The 17,666-nt window shown below is 55.0% G+C and overlaps 1 protein-coding gene across 7 annotated transcripts in view; it reads right to left on the reverse strand.

Moving 5' to 3' along the window:
- Positions 1 to 16,464, reverse strand: part of COL8A2 (collagen type VIII alpha 2 chain) — a 27,679-nt gene extending 11,215 nt beyond the window's left edge. For 2 of the 7 annotated variants that reach the window (XM_064281723.1, XM_064281720.1), the window contains exons 1-2: positions 13,863 to 14,096; positions 5,152 to 5,196 (exon numbers count right to left, since the gene is read on the reverse strand). Coding sequence is in view for 1 of the 7 variants with exons in the window: in XM_064281718.1 (XP_064137788.1) it covers positions 5,152 to 5,196; positions 15,858 to 16,090 (278 nt within the window). In the remaining 6 variants the exon portion in view is untranslated. Of the gene's footprint in view, positions 1 to 5,151; positions 5,197 to 13,438; positions 13,514 to 13,862; positions 14,097 to 15,857 lie in introns of those variants that run through there. The other 5 variants (XM_064281721.1, XM_064281719.1, XM_064281718.1 and 2 more) reach the window with 4 other exon arrangements.
- Between the last annotated feature and the right edge of the window lie 1,202 nt (positions 16,465 to 17,666).

Genomic DNA, 17,666 nt, shown 5'->3' on the forward strand with positions numbered 1-17,666 from the left:
CACCTCTTCCTTGGGATAGCCCCCCCCAATCTCTGGCCTCTCTATCCCAATGTCCACATACCCTGCCCAGATACGCTGGCCCCCAGGGGCAGATTAGCCAGTAAGCACGCTAGGCACTGGCTTACAGTAAGCAAAGTACACGGGCCTTAATTGTGTTTACTTACTAATCTATAGTGCACGATTTCACCACGTCAAAGAGTTTCATTAAAGATGTGGTGAAACCTAGGTGAAATTGTACACTAAAACTACCGATTAGTAAATAAGCACAATTAAGCCCCCTGCATCCCTTGCTTATTGGGTAATCTGTCCCTGCCTTCCCCAGATACTCTCATCTCTCTTCAGCCCTTCTCAGCCAAGCCTCTTTAAAGAACTAGCCCTCACCCCCCACTCACCCCTCATTTCCCGGGTAGCTCCTCCCCAGAACTGAATCCCGCCTAGTGACCTTGTTCTCCCCTCTCCTCTAAAGGCTCCTCCCCAGATTCTTCTCTGCTCCCTGCCTGTGCCCACTCTGCAGACCCAGGGTTGCCCCATGCAGCTGGATCAGGCCTCATCTCTTTCCTGGTTCTCCTGAGGCTCTTAGCAAGCACTGGCTCCCACGGCTCCAGCCCCTCACCAAGGACTCACACATCTGTCTTCAGCTACGACTTCTCCGCAGTCCCTGAGCCCCAGATTCTTGTGTTCAGCTATCAGCTGAGGATTTTCACCTGGCTGTCCCTAGGTACCTCCATCCAAACTGCTCTCATTACCTTCTACCCATTACCTGCTTCTCCCCCACACCCAGATATCCAGACCAGAAATCTGGACATCATCTCCAATACTTCCTTACAGGGCAGTGAGAAATCCTTCTAGCCCATACAGTGCCTTGGTGCAATTAGAAAAAGGCACCCCTCCTTCCAACAAAAGGAGCCCTGGTGGTACAAGGTTAAGTGCTTGGCTGCTAACCAAAAGGTCAGTGGTTTGAACCCACCAGCAGCTCCATGGTAAAGATTTCAGCCTAGGAAACCCTATGGGGCAGTTCTACTCTGTCCTATAGGGTCACTATGAGTCAGAATCAACTTGATGGCATACTACCTTTCCAGGGTGCCCTTGTGCAGTAAACAACCTGCACAACCACACATGGCAGCCCTCCTCCTTTCCCCTCAAACCCCCAATCCAATCCTGTGGAATATGTCTCTTCTACTTCTCCCACTTCTGTCTCTTTCCTTCCTTCCCCATGGCCTCTGTCCTAATACAGACCTAGTACTCCCCCAGCACAAAGCCCATTGGCAGGCACATCCCAGCCACACAGAAATTAATTTCTTAAATTAAACTGCTAAATCCTCCCTTGGATTCTCATAACAATCTCTTTTAACAAGTCTCAGCCCCAAGCTTCTCTCTGTTTCCTTCAATACATCCTACATACACGCCAACAAATTAAAAAAACATTTGCCATCAAGTCAATTCCAACTAATGGCAACCCCATGCATGTCAGAGTAGAACTGTGCTCCACAGGGTGTTCAATGGCTGATTTTTTGTTGATCACCAGGCCTTTCCTCCAAGTTGCCTCTGGGGGGGGGACTCAAACCACCAACCTTTTGGTTAGCAGCTGAGCACTAAACCGTTTGCACCACCCAGGGACTCCATATACTTCACCAGTGCTTCTCAAACTTTACTGTGTGTCAGACTCATCTGGAGAGCTTGTTAAAATGTAGGTTCCTGGGCCCCACCCCAGAGATCCTGATTCAGAAGATACGAGGTAGGGCCCAGTCATTTGCATATCTAACTAGCACCCGGATGATGCTGATGCTGACTGTCTGGACCACACTTGGGCACCATGGCTCTATATGACTGATTTCTGTAAAGCACAGTTCTACCCGGGGTCCTCCCCTGCTCTGGGTCCTTCTATGGCTCCCTAGTACTGAGAGGATAAATTCCAAGTTATTCATTCTTGAATTCACATGGCGAAGCGTCATGCTTTAGACCCAGTACAACACAGACAGGTTAGGATGGAGGAGGCAGAGAGATGGGTGTGTGTGAAGGGCCCCAGAGTGTGTGCCATGCCCGACTGTGTCCCTTCCTCCACGTCTCTGCATCATTGAGTCCAGTCCTCATCAGCCTGTGTGTCTCAGCATCTCTCTACATGTCTCTTGCCAGCTAGCTCTGTGTCCCCATCCCATCTGTCTGCCCATCTCTGTGACCCTGCTTGTCTGTCTTTGTCCTCTCCTGTGTCCCCTACACTGTCTGAGTTCCAGTCTGTGTAAAGCTCTGCTGTTGATCAGCTGGTGGGACTCTCCTGAAGGCTAGCATTAGAGCCCACACCCACCCATACGAATGCCCCTGGCCTCCCTGGACAACCCCTGAGCAGACCACAAGGTCTCGATGGGGCCTTGGAGGGTCCAGTACCCATAAGCTGAGCTCTCTGTCCGGCTGGATTACTATGAGACTCTGAACCCCCAACTTATTTTTTATTATTTTTGATATTTCATTTCTTTTTTGTGGTTGAGAATGTACACAGCATAACATACACCAACTCAACAATTTCTCCGTGTACAGTTCAGTGACACTGATTACATTCTTCAAATTGTGCAACTACTCTCACCCTCCTTTCCTGACTTTGAACTGCAGCTGGAGGACTGCTCCAAAGCCAAAGAGCTGCCTGGAATCTAGGAGTTGGGGGATAGAGGGAGGTGGCCAGGAGGGGGCAAGGCTGCCTGGGGCCCCGCATCACCTGGGTTGCTGGCGGGACAGGGGTTCTGCCTCTGCCTACCTCACCTGCCCCACCTGTTCACCTGAGGGTCCTAACATCTTTTGTTCTTGCAGATGAGGTTCTCAGACCACCAAATCAAACGAACCGAATCCATTATTGTTGAGTGTGACTCATAGCGACCCTAAAAGACAGAGTAGAACTGCGCCATAGGGTTTCCAAGGAGCGGCTGGTGGATTCGAACAGCCGACCTTTTGGTTAGCAGCCCCAGCTCTTAAGCACTGCACCACCAGGACTTCTCCCAGATCACCCACCAAAACCAAACCCACTGCCATCGAGTCAATTCTGACTCATAGCGACCCTATAGGACAGAGTAGAACTGCCCCGTAGAGTTGCCAAGGAGCGCCTGGCGGATTCGAACTGCTGACCTTTTGGTTAGCAGCCGTAGCACTTAGGCACTACCCCACCAGGGTTTCCTCCCAGATCACAGGGAACCTCAGTTTGGGAGGCAGCACTGGAAGGAGGCTTGAAGGAAGGTCAGAGTTCAACAGGCCCGTGGGTGCAGGCGATGGTGGAACATTGAAAGCTGAGAGCAGAGCAAAAATCGGGGCAGAGAAGATGGCGGGGCGGGGGGAGGGCACGGGGAGAGATTTCAGGGGGGTGGCCTTCTAGAGGCCGTGAATCTGTAGGTTTGGAACTTGGTGGGGGGAGAAGTAGGCTGGAGATAAAGACATGGGTTCACTGACAGGGTTGCTGCAGCCTGGACTAGGGTCACAGGCTCACCCTTGGGGAAAACACGATGTTTAGGGAGAGAGAGGAGCCCACTGCACCTGTGGCTCTATCCCCATCACCCTAGGATCCAAATAGCCCCAAATTTCTCAGTTCCTGTACCACCCACCTTCTGGCCACATGAGCCCCTCGGCCTGCACTGCCCTTCCTGCCCCTTCCTCCCTGCACAGGTAAACCAGCACCAGCGGTTGTGGGGCAACCTTCCCACCCACGGCGACCCCGTGTGAGTTAGAGCAGAGCTGCACTCTGTGGGGCTTTCAATGGCTGATCTTTCAGACGTAGATCACCAGGACTTTCTTCTGCAGTGCCTCTAAGTGGACTTGAACCTCCAACCTTCCAGTTAGCAGCTGAGAGCATTAGCCATTTGCACCATCCAGGGACCCAGGCATACAGATTATTCCTCACGTAACACCCGGTGGCGTAGTGGTTGAGTGCTATGGCTGCTTAACCAAGAGGTCAGCAGTTCGAATCCGCCAGGCGCTCCTTGGAAACTCTACGGGGCAGTTCTGCTCTGTCCTATGGGGTCACTATGGGTCGGAATTGACTCTATGGCAGCAGGTTTGGTTTTTTTGGTTTAACACCCAGCTCAAATGACTCCTCCTTCGAGCAGCCCTCCTTCCCTTCCTCAGACAGAAGAGCTCCCCCTCTTGGGCACCTATAGCATGACAGTATCTCTTCCCCCACCCCACCCTCTGACACTCTCAGGGTCCCCACCCTGAGCTCCACACCTCTGACAACCCTACCCCCCAACTCTGCTAAACCTGCAAGGGGAAGAAAGCCCCTTTCTGTCTCTGGCTCTTTCTGAGTCCTTTCCAGCTCTGGGCTGGAGGGGGCTTAGGCTGAACCTCCCTCTCCTGGTCCATGTGCCAGGCCCCCAGGCTCTACCCACCTCTGAGACTCCAGACACCCAACTACTCCCCTAGGGGAGGAGCGTCTTGGGGCAAGAAAGTGTCCAGGGCAGTAAGAGCACCAGGCGGGCGCAGATAAACCAGAACAGGCCCTCAGTGGGCAGAACCGGGGGCAACAATGTATCCACAGGTTGGCAGCCAGGGAGCTGGCCCTTCCCCACCAAGGGACACAGGCCTGCCCTCCCTCGCAGGCTCTCCAGCAGAGTTCTTGAGCTTCTGACCTGGACTAGACCACTAAAGGCCAGGAACTCCCCTCCCTGGACCCAGCCACCCCAGGCCTCAGGCCGGGCCAGGCGGAGCCTCCCTAGCCGCCAATCCCTCGCCTTCTGGTTCACATTTGCAGCCTTTTCCGGAGCGCCACCCGCCGCCCCTGCCTCCTCATGCCTGCCAAAATTCCTCGGCCTCCGTGGCTTCCCCGCATGGTGGCAGCAGCGGCGGCGACAGGAGGGGCCATGCTGGCTAGGGAGGGGGCCTGGTGGGAGCGTGGCCAGGCCACTGCACCACGGGCTGGCCAAGCAAACACAGGGCGCGCCAAGGAGCTGGGGCAAAATAGTTCACAAATGAGAAAAAGCTGCTTCTGAGTTGGGCTGGGGTTTTAAAACCCAGACCACAGGGAGCTGAAGTCACCTGTAAGAAGGGCTGCCCTCAAGGACGCCCTGGGCCTGGGAGAGGCTTCTGCTGTAGCAGGAGAGAGCAAGGATAGACAGCAGCAAGCACAGGCCTCATCCAGCCTGAAATATCAGAGAAACCCACCCAAAAAATCTAGCTTACCTTTCAGGTCGGAGGGACCTTAGAAGTTCCCAGCAGAGGCGGGGCCTGAGGATGGAGAAGAGAACAGTGAGGGAGATGCCAGGGCCCAGAGAGGCCTCTGGTCCTAACCTGCAGCCACCACATCGCCCCAGGCTTCTTACCAGGAGCCCCTGCTGGGACACCGCCTGGCCCTAGTCTCTCTTTTCAGTTTCCTCCTCCCTTCAGGGAGCCAGGGTCTGTCCCACACTGGGCCCCCGTTCCATCATGCATTCTATGCACACTTAGCAGTGCCCTCTGACTGCCTGGCCCTGGGCTGATGGGGTTCCTCCTGTCTAGAGCTCAGGCTGAAGAAGCCCCTTCTGTGTGCCAGGGTCTATACTAAAGAAGCCCCTACTATGTGTCAGGCCCTGGGCTGGGGTGGTCCCTACTATGGGCTAGGGTCCCTGCTGGGGAAGCTCCTTCTGTGTGTGGGACCCCAGGGTTGGCCCTGGGACACAGAAACAGCTCAACCCCACGCCCTCCCCTGTCCTGCCCTGAGGATGCTGGGGGCTTCAGACAAGTGGGCATCACCTAAGTAAGTGGCTAAGGCATCTGGACTGTAGGAACCCAGAGGGGGAATATTGCCTCCACCATGAGTTTCCTCGGAAGGCTTCATGGAGGAAGGGGCATTGGAGCTGGATCCTGAAGGATGAATAGCAGTCTGAAAGGCAGGCAAGGTAAGAAAAGGTATTTCAGGCTGTAGGAAGCAGACTGGCAGATACAGGGAAGGGCCAGAAGTGCTGTGGGGCTGGGGAGGACAAGCAGGAGCTGAGAAGGCTGGGGCAACATGATGAGGCACCTTGAACACTTATCTTGGATTTTTCCAGAAGGGTATGGGGAGCCACGGAATGCTGTTCAGTGAGAATGCGATATGGTGAGAGCCTTGAATAGTCATTTCTGCCTCAACGCAAGCATGGTGCTGGGCTCTAACATAAGCCTGAGTCCAGGTCACACCACTATATACGGAAGAGCTGGGGCTGTAAGCCAGGCCCAGACGTGACTCCTGGTTGGGTGGGGAGGGGACGCCCAGCCAGCACACCTGGCAAGGAGGCCTGAGGCCGCGTCACTCTCTCCCCCAGCTGCTTGCTCGCCTCTGCCCGCTCCCATGGAAACTCTGACATCCCAGCCCTGTCTCTCACTGCAGAAGCAGCCAGATGCAGAGCCAGCAGCTCCTAGGCTTCTCCCCAACTCGGCTGAGCCCAGCTTCCATCCCTGCCACTCTGAACACCATGACCCCAAGGGTAGGTCAGGAGGCCGCTTCTGAAGCCCCAGCCTGGCTGGTGAAGCCTGGATAGGGTGTCTTCACTGCCCAGCTCTGCCCCAGTTCTCTGGCCCCAACCCCCCATCTCCACCGTGGGGCATGGGGTTCCCTAGAGGGAGAGTGGAATTGGTAAAGATACCCCCTTATTCACCCACACCTGAGAGGTGACAGTCCCCACTCTACAGGTAAAGACATTGAGGCTCAGGAGAGAAAGCGGCTGATGTTGGATGTGGGCTTTGAAGTGGGAACATGGATTTAACTGTGTGGTGCAGGGAGGGGCCATCAGCCCAGGCCGAGGGAACAGCAACACAAAGGTACAGAGGTGTGAAAGCCCTGAACATATTCAGAGGGTGGAGGTAACTAATCACAGGTAACGTTTACTGTACACCTACTATATGCCAGGTACTATTCTGGGCACTTATTATGGATTATCTCATTTATTCCTCATAACAACCCAATCCTGTAATTACTTCATTTTCTCTTACAGATGGGGAAACCTAAGGACAGAGAGGTTAAGTAACTGGCCCAAAGTCACACAGCTCTTGAGAGGTAGAGCCTGAATTTGAACCACTAGGCTATTTGCTCCAGAACTTCTCCACTATACAGACAATTTGAGGCAAGAAGGGCTGTCTGGGGTCAAAATGAGAAATGCCTTGAATATCAGAATCAGATGCTTTGCCTTGAGTCCAGAGACCCCCTTGGGCGAAGCCCAAAGCTAGCTCCCACCACCTTCACCCATCCCAGCCCTTAATAATAAGCCAAAAACCGAACCCTGTTGCTTTTGAGCCAATTCCAACTCATAGCGACCCTATAGGACAGAGTAGAACTGCCCCATAGAGTTTCCAAGGAGCAGCTGGTGGATTTGAACTGCTGACATGTTGGTTAGCAGCCTGAGCTCTTAGCCACTGTGCCAGCAGGGCTCCACCCTTAATAATAATTGTCTCTAAATCCCAAGTGTATTTTATGCACTAGACACAGCTCCAAGCATTATTTTGTCAAACCTCCCATAACTCTGTAAGGCAGAAACTACTGTCCCATTTTACTGAGGAGGAGCATTGAGACCCAGAGAGATGACATCCATTATTCAAGGTTACAGGGCTAGGAAATGAAGGGGGTGGGAGTTGAACCCAAGTCTGACCATCCCCAAGGTTTTTGAACCCCTATACACTTGGGCTTTCTGGAGACATGGCTACAGATGCTACTTTCCCTACCCCCTCAACCCCCACCTGTACTGCCTGAACCCAGATGGCAACAGGGAGTGGCAAGGTTGGGAGCAGAGTGGGCAGCTACTATAAAAGGCCCCAGGAGCCCACTCCAGTTGACCAAGGTCCCCCTCCGTCCTACAAGATAGGAAGTTGGGTTGGGTGGGTGTGCCAGGGTGGTGCTTTGTTCTTAGCCTCCACCCCCAGCCACCTTCCCTAATCCTCTCCGTGAACTCCTCCACTGGCGACATCTCCCCCTTGCACAGAGCCTGCTGCCAGCTAAATCCCAGGCCAGATGTGGGTGGAACAGTCTGCCCTCCAGCTTCTGAATGCTGCAGGGCTCCCAAGGAGACTGGCCAGGGCCCCAGGCTGGCTTCCCCATTTCATCTTTCCAAACTGAGGTATTAATGGCCACGAGGGAAACAACTAGCCTCAAGGGGTAGGCCTCAAAGGAGAAGGTCCCACTTTCTGAGCCCCTACCACAAGCAGGCACTGGGCTAAGAGTCTTTCTTAAAAAAATCATGCAGAACCACTTTGGGACCCAGCTGCGTATCTTCATATCCCAATCCTACCTCTTACTAGCACGTGACCTTGCCTGTCTGTGTCTTAGCTTCTTCATCAGTAAAATGGCAACAATTTCTACCTCATAAGGTGTTTGTAAGGACTCAATGAGTTAATTTCATGTACTTAGAGCAGCATGTGGCATATAAACCAAAAAAACCCAAACCCATTGCCATCAAGTTGCTTTCAACTCATGGTGACCCCGTGTGTTGCAGGTAAAACTGCTCCACAAGGCTTTAGTAGCTGTAATCTTTACAAAAGCAAATTACCAGCCCTTTTTTCCACAGCACAACCGGGTGAGTTCGAATTGCCAAACTTGGTTAGTAGTCTCAAGTGCAAACCATTTGTGCCACCCAGGAACCTTGTCTGGCATGTAAGAACACTCAATAAACGACGGCACTGGGTATTATTGTAATTATCTTCACCATGACTATTCCAACAGCCCTGTGAGGTTAGTACTATAAACCCATTCTACAGATGAAAAAATAGAGGCTTAGAGAGAAGTCATTTGCCCAAGTTTGCCCAGTTAGCCAGCAGTGGGTGGTTCCAGAGTTTGAACACAAGCTGAGTGAGCACAAAGATGACAAAGACAGCCTCCCATCTCCTCTGAACTGAGGCACAGTGTGTGTGGGGAGGGGGTCCTCAACGCCTCCTCAGCCCCTCCTACCTGACCCCCAGAGGCCCCCAGCCCCTGCTGTCTCTGCAGGAGGGGACTCTGCATTCCTGGCTAAGCAGCCGGATTTGCTGTGCTCCAGGAACTATGAAAAGAATGTTTGCCACGAGCTGAGCCGCGGTAGCCCTGTCAGAGGAAGTGTGGCCTGGAGGGCCCACGCAGAGCTGCTTGGCAGCCAGCAGCCACCACAGAGGGAGGGAAGAGGGCTAGACGGAAAGGAGAACTTCCAGGCAGTTAGGGCTGTGGACGCTGGATGGGGATGAAGTCCAAAGAGTCGGCCTCCTGGGCTTCCTTCAGGACAGGAGAAATAGTCCCTCCATCCGCAAGTCAGCCTTCTCCTCACCACTGCCCTTGAGGAGAGCCAGGTGGGCATTAGTGGCCCATCTTATGGACAGGGTGATGGAGACTTAGAGGAGGACTTGAGGTCACACCTTAGAGGAGCCTGAGGTGACACAGCTCCAGTGGCAGGTCTGAGACCAGAGACCAGACCCCTCGGCTCAGACTCCCCTTCCTTCCAGACACAGCCCTGCCTGACATGGACGCCCCGTACACACACACACACACACGCACGCGCGCACACACACACACACACACACACACACACTGGAGCCACAGCAGATTCTTAGATTCTAGAAAACACCATCCCAGTCCTCACTGTTCTGGGCCTTCTCTGGGTGCAATCTTCTCACACCTGCTACTTCGCAGGCTTCCCCCCAGAAACACATCCTGTGCTGTGAAAATGCCTGGCACACTGTGATGCTCAGCAATTCACTTCTCTCCCCACCAGGTCAGGACCAGAAGCCCCAGAGAAGGAAGCGCCCCAGGAGGTCAGCGGGAGGAACACAGTCTGTGCATTCATTCTCACAGTCCTAGAAGGGACACTTCTCTGTGCCTCTACTTCCCCCTCTGTTAAATGGGTTACCAACCCCTGCCTTGCAGCATTGACACAAGGCCTGAGACATGTGAACCTGGCACACAGTAGGTGTCCAATAAACTCTTACTGATGCCCCTCCCCCAAAGAATGAGGGATTGAAATCAGACAGCCTCAGGCCCAGGTTCCTTCCACCCCAGGTTCCAGGAGGGCCCTGCCAGGAAGGGCTGCCTTTGGAAGGAAGGGGAGGCTGAGCCAAGGCCTGGTCTCTGGTCTCAGTTCTGCCACTGGTGCTGTGTGACATCAGCCAAGTCCTCCTCTAAGTCTCCATCACTCTGTCCATAAGATGGGCCAGTAATGCCCGCCTGGCTCCCCTCACAGGCAGCGATGTGGCACTAACCCCCCTTTACACCCCCACAAGGGCCCCTCCAGGCTGCATGGGGATAGTCACCCCCAATTCACAAATGTCCAAGAATCCAAATGGAAGCAGAGTTAGGTCCTCCCTAGTCTTCTCTCAGGATCCAACCAGAGCACAGAATCAAGAGTCTGGGGAGGGTTCTGGGTTCTGTCCCCTGATCATGTGTGTGACCTGGGACCACTCCTCACCTCTCTGCAGGCAAAAGCACCCCAGAGGCAAGTATTAGCATTCCCATTGAATAGATGGGGAAACTGAGGTACAGAGAAGGAAAATCCCTTACCCCAAGTCACATAGAAAGTAACCCAGATCTGACTCCCAAGGCTGCTCTTCCCTCACCACACCTGCTGACTCCTCTCAAAGTCCTCTGTCCACACCTCGCCCGCCCTGGAACAGAAGGGGTCTGGAATTCCCTTTCTGGAAGCGTGACTTCCATGGAGGATACGGGGCCTCACATACTCACCTGGGCTTCTGTGCACAAGAGCTAACCACATCCCAGGCCGCCCAGACACTACCCCCCAGCTCATAGACACACTAAAGGTCCGAACCTCAGCTATTTGAGTGTATCAGATCTTGGGGTCCAAACCCATGTCTCCCCCTGACTTGCCTCTTCTGAGGACGAAACGCCACCACCTAGAGCAAGGTTCCTGGGCCCCGCCTCCCCTCACCCTCTCAGCCAATCAGTCACCGAGGCCTGTCCAGTCTTCCACTCCTTCCTCTCATCCCCATGGCAACCACCCCATTCAGCCCCCATCATCTTCCAGCCTCCTCACTAGTCACCCTGCCTCCAAAACCCCTTCTACCCTCCCCCGCAAGAGCAGCCAGAGTGACTCCCAGATTGCACCCCTCCCCAGCTCACACCCTTTCTCTGGCTCCCCCACCTAAAGAATCAATATTCTTAGGCAACAGACAAGGCCCCTGGAAATCTGGCCTCAAAGTTCTGTGTCCCTCCCACTCCCCACTGTGTAATCCAGCACTACCCAATTACTCATTATCTGTCCTGAAAGAACTCTGCCGCTTCCCACCTCTGCACCTCCGCACATGCTGTTCCCTCTGTCTGGAATACCGCCCATTCACCCTTTCCACCACCTGTACCTGTCAGAATCCCTGTTATCCTTGGAAGCCCTTACCAAAGCCACCTCTTCCACACGACTGATCGCCCGCACTTTGGCTTGCATGATGCCTCCCCTTCATGTACCCTGATGGGCCCCTCGAGACCACAGCTGTGCCCCATGTGAAAGGCTGCTGCACCTCTTTCGTCGGTCCACTCCAAATCTAAATGCCTCAGGCAGGCCCTGGATGGGACCAGCTCATCTGAGGCCCTGCTTCCCTACAAAGAGAGCCCAGTGTCTGCCATCAGGGGGCAGGGAAGCTGGGGCTCTGCCAGCCTTCCGTCTGACTCGGGCCCAAGCGAGGAGACAGTGGGGGGGCCTCAGGCTGACAGCCCTGACTTGTATCCCTCCCCTCCCTCTTACTAGTAGACACATTCACTCCCATCTTTTCTTTCCCCTTCCTCTGAGCCAAAGAGCAGAAACACTCATTTTCACTGCGGTGGACAGAGTGAAATCAGAGAGAGAGCCCCTGGTGAGTGCGTCTGAGTGTGAGGGTGTGGGTGTGTGTGTTGTTCTGTCTGATTGTGTCTGGCTGGGTAGCGTGGGGCTGCAGGAGTGTGTGTCTGTAAGAGTTTGGGTGTGTGTGTGTGTGTGTATGCCTGCCTGTCATCGTTTCAGCTTTGTGATGATGTTTCGGCAGAGGAGTACGCCCACACGTGGCTAATGAATGTTTGAGGCTGTGTGTAATTGTGAGTGGCAATGAGTGTACCTGTGTGAGTGAGTCTGTGGTTCATCCCACTGTTGTTTTGGGGTGACTGTGTGTCTGAGTGTCTTTGGTGTCCACCAGTACAATGAGAGGGCAGTGGGACATCTATCCCCTGAGGAGACTGCTCTGACCAAGATGACCAACTCCTCAGGGTGCCTCTCCCAATCCTCATCTCCTCCCCTGGGCTCCAGAACAGGCTCCCTGAGGGCCCGCATCTGCTCAGGGTAGTGAGGGTCAGTCCTATCTTAGCTCAGTCCCAGAGAGGGGCCCCAGGCTGCTTGACCCTCCAGCCACCATAGACTATAGCCCTCAGACCTTTCAAACACCTGGGGCAGCCCCTGGGAGGTATTTGCAAAGAGCACTCGGAGGAGGGGATGGACCCCTGCCACCAGACAAGGGCAGAGGCCTTCTCAGCAAGAGGGACTGAAGGCAGACTTGAGGAAGGACTTCTGGGTTGCCAGGGTGCCCTGAGGGAGGTCAGTGGCATTTCTATGTCAGGAACCTGACATGTTCTCACACACACTGACAAGCACACACTGACTGACACACATTCATAACACTGGCAGATACCTGTTTCCCCTCATACCTCACAAATGCACACACTGACAGGTACACACGCAGGTACACACACAGGCACACACATACAAGCATACTCAGAGGGGTCTGCCCTTCTCCAACTCACAGTTCCTGGCTCCTCTGGCTAAATAGCATTTCTCCGCCTGAGGGCTCCTGGGCCAGTGTGTCTCCAGGCCAAGGACAGAGATACTGGGGATGTTGTACTGGGGTCCTAAGACCCCAGTCCCTGTAGCCAGGCAATAATAGCACCCTCACCCCCTGTAAGTCCCCATCTGGAACTGAAGGGCGGCGCTGAGTCTCTGGCAAGGGCATTCCTCAAAATCTCACTCTCCAGCTTAGGGGGAGGCCTGTAGGGCTCCAAGAACAGGAGGGACTTGGGGGCAGAGGCAGAAAACCAGAAAAACTGGAAGGTGACCAGGAAACCAGAAATGGCAGAGAGATGAGAATGGAGCAGTGGGTGGGAGCTGAGGGGGCTTCCCTTGCCTGGTGCCGAAGGGGGCTCTGGCCCCCACTTGGCCCTCTCTCCTCCACCACACTGCGAAAGAGACTTTGTCTCCCCATTTTACGGGTGGGATACCATGTCCAAAGCCACATCGTCTGGGATTCCAACCCGGGGCCGTCTGATGCTGGAGCCCCAGTTTCTGGGAGAGAGTGGGGCTTTTTCTGGGATTCTGCCCTGCAGCTCTGGATGGAGGAAAAAAACGAAAGCAGGGAACGAAGTGGGCTCCCCAATTTTGCGCCGACTCCCTGGCCCGAGTCACCCTTCCCTTCCCTACCCAGAGTCTGAGGCGCCTGCCCCGCTGTCCGGTAGAGTCTTGGCGGAAGCCCAGCCAGGGTTCTGCCCTCGGGGCACCCCTAGGTCCCAGCCTCAGTGCCAGCCTCCTGGCTTTACCTGCAGGGCGGCGGCGGGGCCCGCTCCGGCCGTCGAGTGCAGCCCCGAGGCGGCGCCAGCACGCAGAGGCGCGAGGGGCGCGGGCTCCCGAGGGGGCGGTACGGGCCGGCGGCGTCTGTCGGGGTCCGAGCCGGCGGGGCTCCGCGTCGCTCTGCCGGCCGCCCCTCGCGGCTGCCGGAGTGGGCGGGCGGCGCTGGGGAGGGGGGGCCCGGACGGCGGGAGGGGTGCGGCGGGGCGGGGCCTCCACCCTCCTCTTTCCACTGCCACCGCCAAGGCTCGTGCCCCGCCCGGCCCGAGTGCGCGCCTAGCGCCCGGGCCCGCACCCCGCCAGCCCCGGGCTCGGACACCGGCCTCCCCCGCCCCGCCACCGCGAGATCCACCCTGAGACCCCAACGCACACGCACAGCCTGGGCAGCTCACCCACCCTGTGTCTGCGTCTAGGGCCCTCGAGGGCTCCCTGTCTAGGGGGGCAGACAGACGCAGCCGATGAGGAAGGAGGACATGGCGTGGTCACTGTGGTAAAGGGGCTGCACAGCGGTTGTGGCCCGTAGAGAAGGAATCTACAGAAGGCTTCCTGAAGAAGGTGACCTAGGCTGAGCTGAGAAGGATGAGGACTTGAGGGTGGGGGAGACAGTCGGGATCTGCATTGTGGGCTTAGGGAGATGAAAGGGGTGTGGTCACAGAGGCGCTCAGGAAACAGATGCTATGGGATTTTGCAAGCCCTGCTAAAGCTGATTAGCCATCGCCTTCATGGAACTGGGGAGCCACAGAAGACCCTGGAGCAGGGCAGTGATGTGGTCAGATCTGTACTGTAGAAAGTCCCCTGACTGCTGTGTGGAGGAAGTTGGGGCAGAAGCACCAGTGATGAGGCTGCTGGAATAAGTCTGGTGTGGCCCAATGAGGTGGACATTGGGATTGAAAGAGTCAAGTCTAAGAGGAGTTATGGAGATGGGATGGGCAGGATTTGGAGATGGGATGTTGGGGTGAAGGGTCTAGGGAGGAGGAGGCATCAAGGATGGCGCTCAGGTTTCTAGTTAGGCACTGGGGGAGGATGGTCCAGGACAAGGAGGGTGGTCAGTTGCATTGAGTTGGGTATGTCTGTGGGACTTCCAGATGTCCGGAAGGGAAGTGAGAATTCTGGCCTAGAGGTTAGGAGTTTACAGCATCCAGATGGTGAGTGATGCCACAGGGCTGAGGAGCTGGACCAGGGAAAGAATCCTGGGCAAAGAAGCAGCCCAGACCAGGGTGTGGGGAATGGCAACATTCCAAGGGCTTACCGAGGAAGAGGAGTCTGCAGAGGAGACTGAGAAGACACGGCTGGGAGGTGGGAGGAAAGCCAGGAGAGGAGCCTCTCAGAAGGCACAGGCAGAGTGCAGAAGGCAGGGAGGCCCCCAGGGTCAGGTGTCACACAAGAGCATCCTTTGGGACTGGCAGTTAGGGGTCAGTGGCTAGGCTGGGGGGCAGAGGCAGGAGCCAGGCTGCAGAGGCTAAAGGGGCAGCCATTAGGGGAGACGGTGAAGGCAGCAAGTGCAGTGGAATAAGTTTAGATGAACTGAGGCCAAGAGACAGGGTGGGTTGGGGTGAAGGTTTGTGTATTTTCTTTTTTGTGTTTTAAGTGGGAAGGAGTTGAGAACTTCACAGGACCAGAAAAGGAGCAGGGAAGGCCCAAGGATGCCTGTCTCTGGGTCAGGGCCCACCCGGCTCGCCCCTTCCCCCTACTGTGCCTGCCCTCCTTGGGCCTCCCACTTTGCTGTTCCCCTGCCAATGTACACACCAGCCCCGCCACTCCTCAGTAGGGCCTCTCGCCCTCTCCCATCTCTGGAGTCTACCCTACTCCTATCCCACCCCTCAGACTGGCGTGATTGCCAGGGGTCTTTGGGTCTGACTTCCTGGCCTGAGCCAGCCCAGATGATCTAGAGAGGAGCCAGGCTGGGGCACTGCTGAGGAAGGGAAAGGGGCCTGGTTGGCAGGGTCCCTAAGAGGACATGGGTGGGAGTAGAATGCTGGGCCCTTCCTAAACACTGGTGTGAAAAACAGGTCCTGGGTGGGGATCACATGGGGTTGAGTATTCAGGAAGGGGATGGGGTGCAGGGAGGGGATGAGTGTCAAGCAGCAGATACTACAGGCTGAAAGCATAGACGCCGGAGTTTCACTGCCTGGGTTCAAATGGAAGCTCCCCCACTTACCAGCCGCATTATGCAACTTAGCCTCTGGAACCTAGGTTTCCTCACCTGAAAAGCCCCGAAGGCTCGTTGTGAGGGTTGGCTGAGTTAATCACGTGAGTGTGAGCTGTTCTTAGAAAGGAAGGGGAGCTTGGTGAAGCAGGCTGGCAAGTGAGGGGGAGCACAGTGCCAGGGGAAGGGGCTCCCCTGGGCTCAGAACATACACTCACTCCATCATGAACTCGGCCAGTCCTCACCGTTGATCCCACCCTGAGTTCTCCTGACTCCTTAACTTTTCCTGAGGTCCTCGGGCCTGGTGCTGTGTGACACACACTGTCCCCAGCCTTCTCTCTTTCTTCCTCCCTCCCTGTGCCCTGCAGGAAGGGCAGCCCCAGCTGCTTCCTCTTTCAACCAGCCCCGGGTGACCAAGCCTGGGTCTTGTCCTGTTGCCTGGTCCTGTGGCCAGTAGGGGCTGTGACAACTGTGCCATGGCCCTGCGGTGGCTGCCTCCATGTTCATCAGCTATTGGCTCAGCAAACGTCAAGGCAGGAGATGAGTGTCCTAGATCCAGAGGCCATGGATTTTCCCACCCGGGCTCACCTCTGGGCTAGGCCAGGTCAAACTCCCAGCCAGCCTTCCCACTCCTTCTACCAGGAGCTACCGCCTATGGTCTGTGTCTGGCGGGTGATATCTGGACATCAATGGGTCACTTCTGTGCGTGGTTACCTGCTGTGTGTCCTTGGACAAGTTGCTGTCCCTCTCTGGACTTCAGTTATCTCAGCCACAAGATCAGAGGTTGGTCAGAGCAGATTCAAGGACTGTTCTATGCCTGAACAGGGATGAGTGGTTAAACTGAACCAGACAGACATGTAACCTGCTTAGCACAGCCCCTAGCAGGGCTGACCTGGGCACCCGCCTGGAGGTTCAGAGTGTGGGCTGAGGAGTCAAGCAGCCCTGGGTTTGGATCTCAGTTCTGCCTCTCTGTGACTGCGGGCAAGTGACCTCATTTCTCTGAACTTCAAATTCCTCCTCTATAAAGGGGGGATAATGATAGTGCTTAATGACAACAGCGAGGAGCCCTGGTGGTGCAGGCATTAAGGGCTCAGCTGCTAACTGAAAAACCAGCAGTTTGAACCCACTAGCCACACTCCATGGGAGAAAGATGTAGCAGTCTGCTTCTGTAAAGATTTACAGCCTCAGAAATCCTATGGGGCAGTTCCAACCTGTCCCGCAGGGTCACTATGAGTCAGAATTGACTTGATGGCAACGGGTTTTTTTTTTTAAATGACAACAACAAACCCTCAGAGAGCACATAGTCCTGCCAGGCACTGTTCTGAGCATTTCACACGGATCAACTAGTTTAATCCTTCTTTCTATTGTCCCCACCTTGCAGATGGGAAAACTGAGGCACAGAGGGGTTAACTGACTTCCCCATGGTCACACAGCTAGAAAATGGGTCAGCTGAGATTTGACCCCAGGCAGGCTGGCTCCCGAGTCTTCGCCTTTCCCACAGTCCTATAGGACCTCTTGTTGGGAGGGTAGAAGAGATAGCCCATGTAAAAAACTTGGCACACAGTAATGGCTCGATAAATGCTTTTTTTTTAGATTAGGTGCCACTGAGTTGATTTCAACTCATAGCGACCCCATGTGACAGAGTAGAGCTGCTCCATGGGGTTTTCTAGGCTGTAATCTTTATGGGAGCAGATCACCAGGTCTTTGTCCTGCAGAACCACTGAGTGAGTCCAAACGACCAACCTTTGCGTTAGCAGCCAAGCTTAACCATTTTGCCACCAGGGCTTCTTCAATAAATGCTAGTAATCACTATTGCTCTTACCATTAGTCTTCCATTTTCCATTCCTTCTAAATCTCTATCTCAATCTGCCAAAAAGAAAACTCTCTGGGCTCCAACCACCGCAGGTTGGAGCCTGGAGTTGGGAGGGGCCTGGATGAAACCTTCCCCTTACCACCTCTTCTCTCCATCTGGAAAGCTGAAGGCAGGGCTGCTTGTACAGATGTGTGGCCCAGGGTGTGCGCATAGTCTGGGGAGGGGGCGTGGTGCTGGTAAG

This window comes from Loxodonta africana, chromosome 3 (genome assembly GCF_030014295.1).
Source record: "Loxodonta africana isolate mLoxAfr1 chromosome 3, mLoxAfr1.hap2, whole genome shotgun sequence".
Lineage (NCBI taxonomy): Eukaryota > Metazoa > Chordata > Mammalia > Proboscidea > Elephantidae > Loxodonta > Loxodonta africana.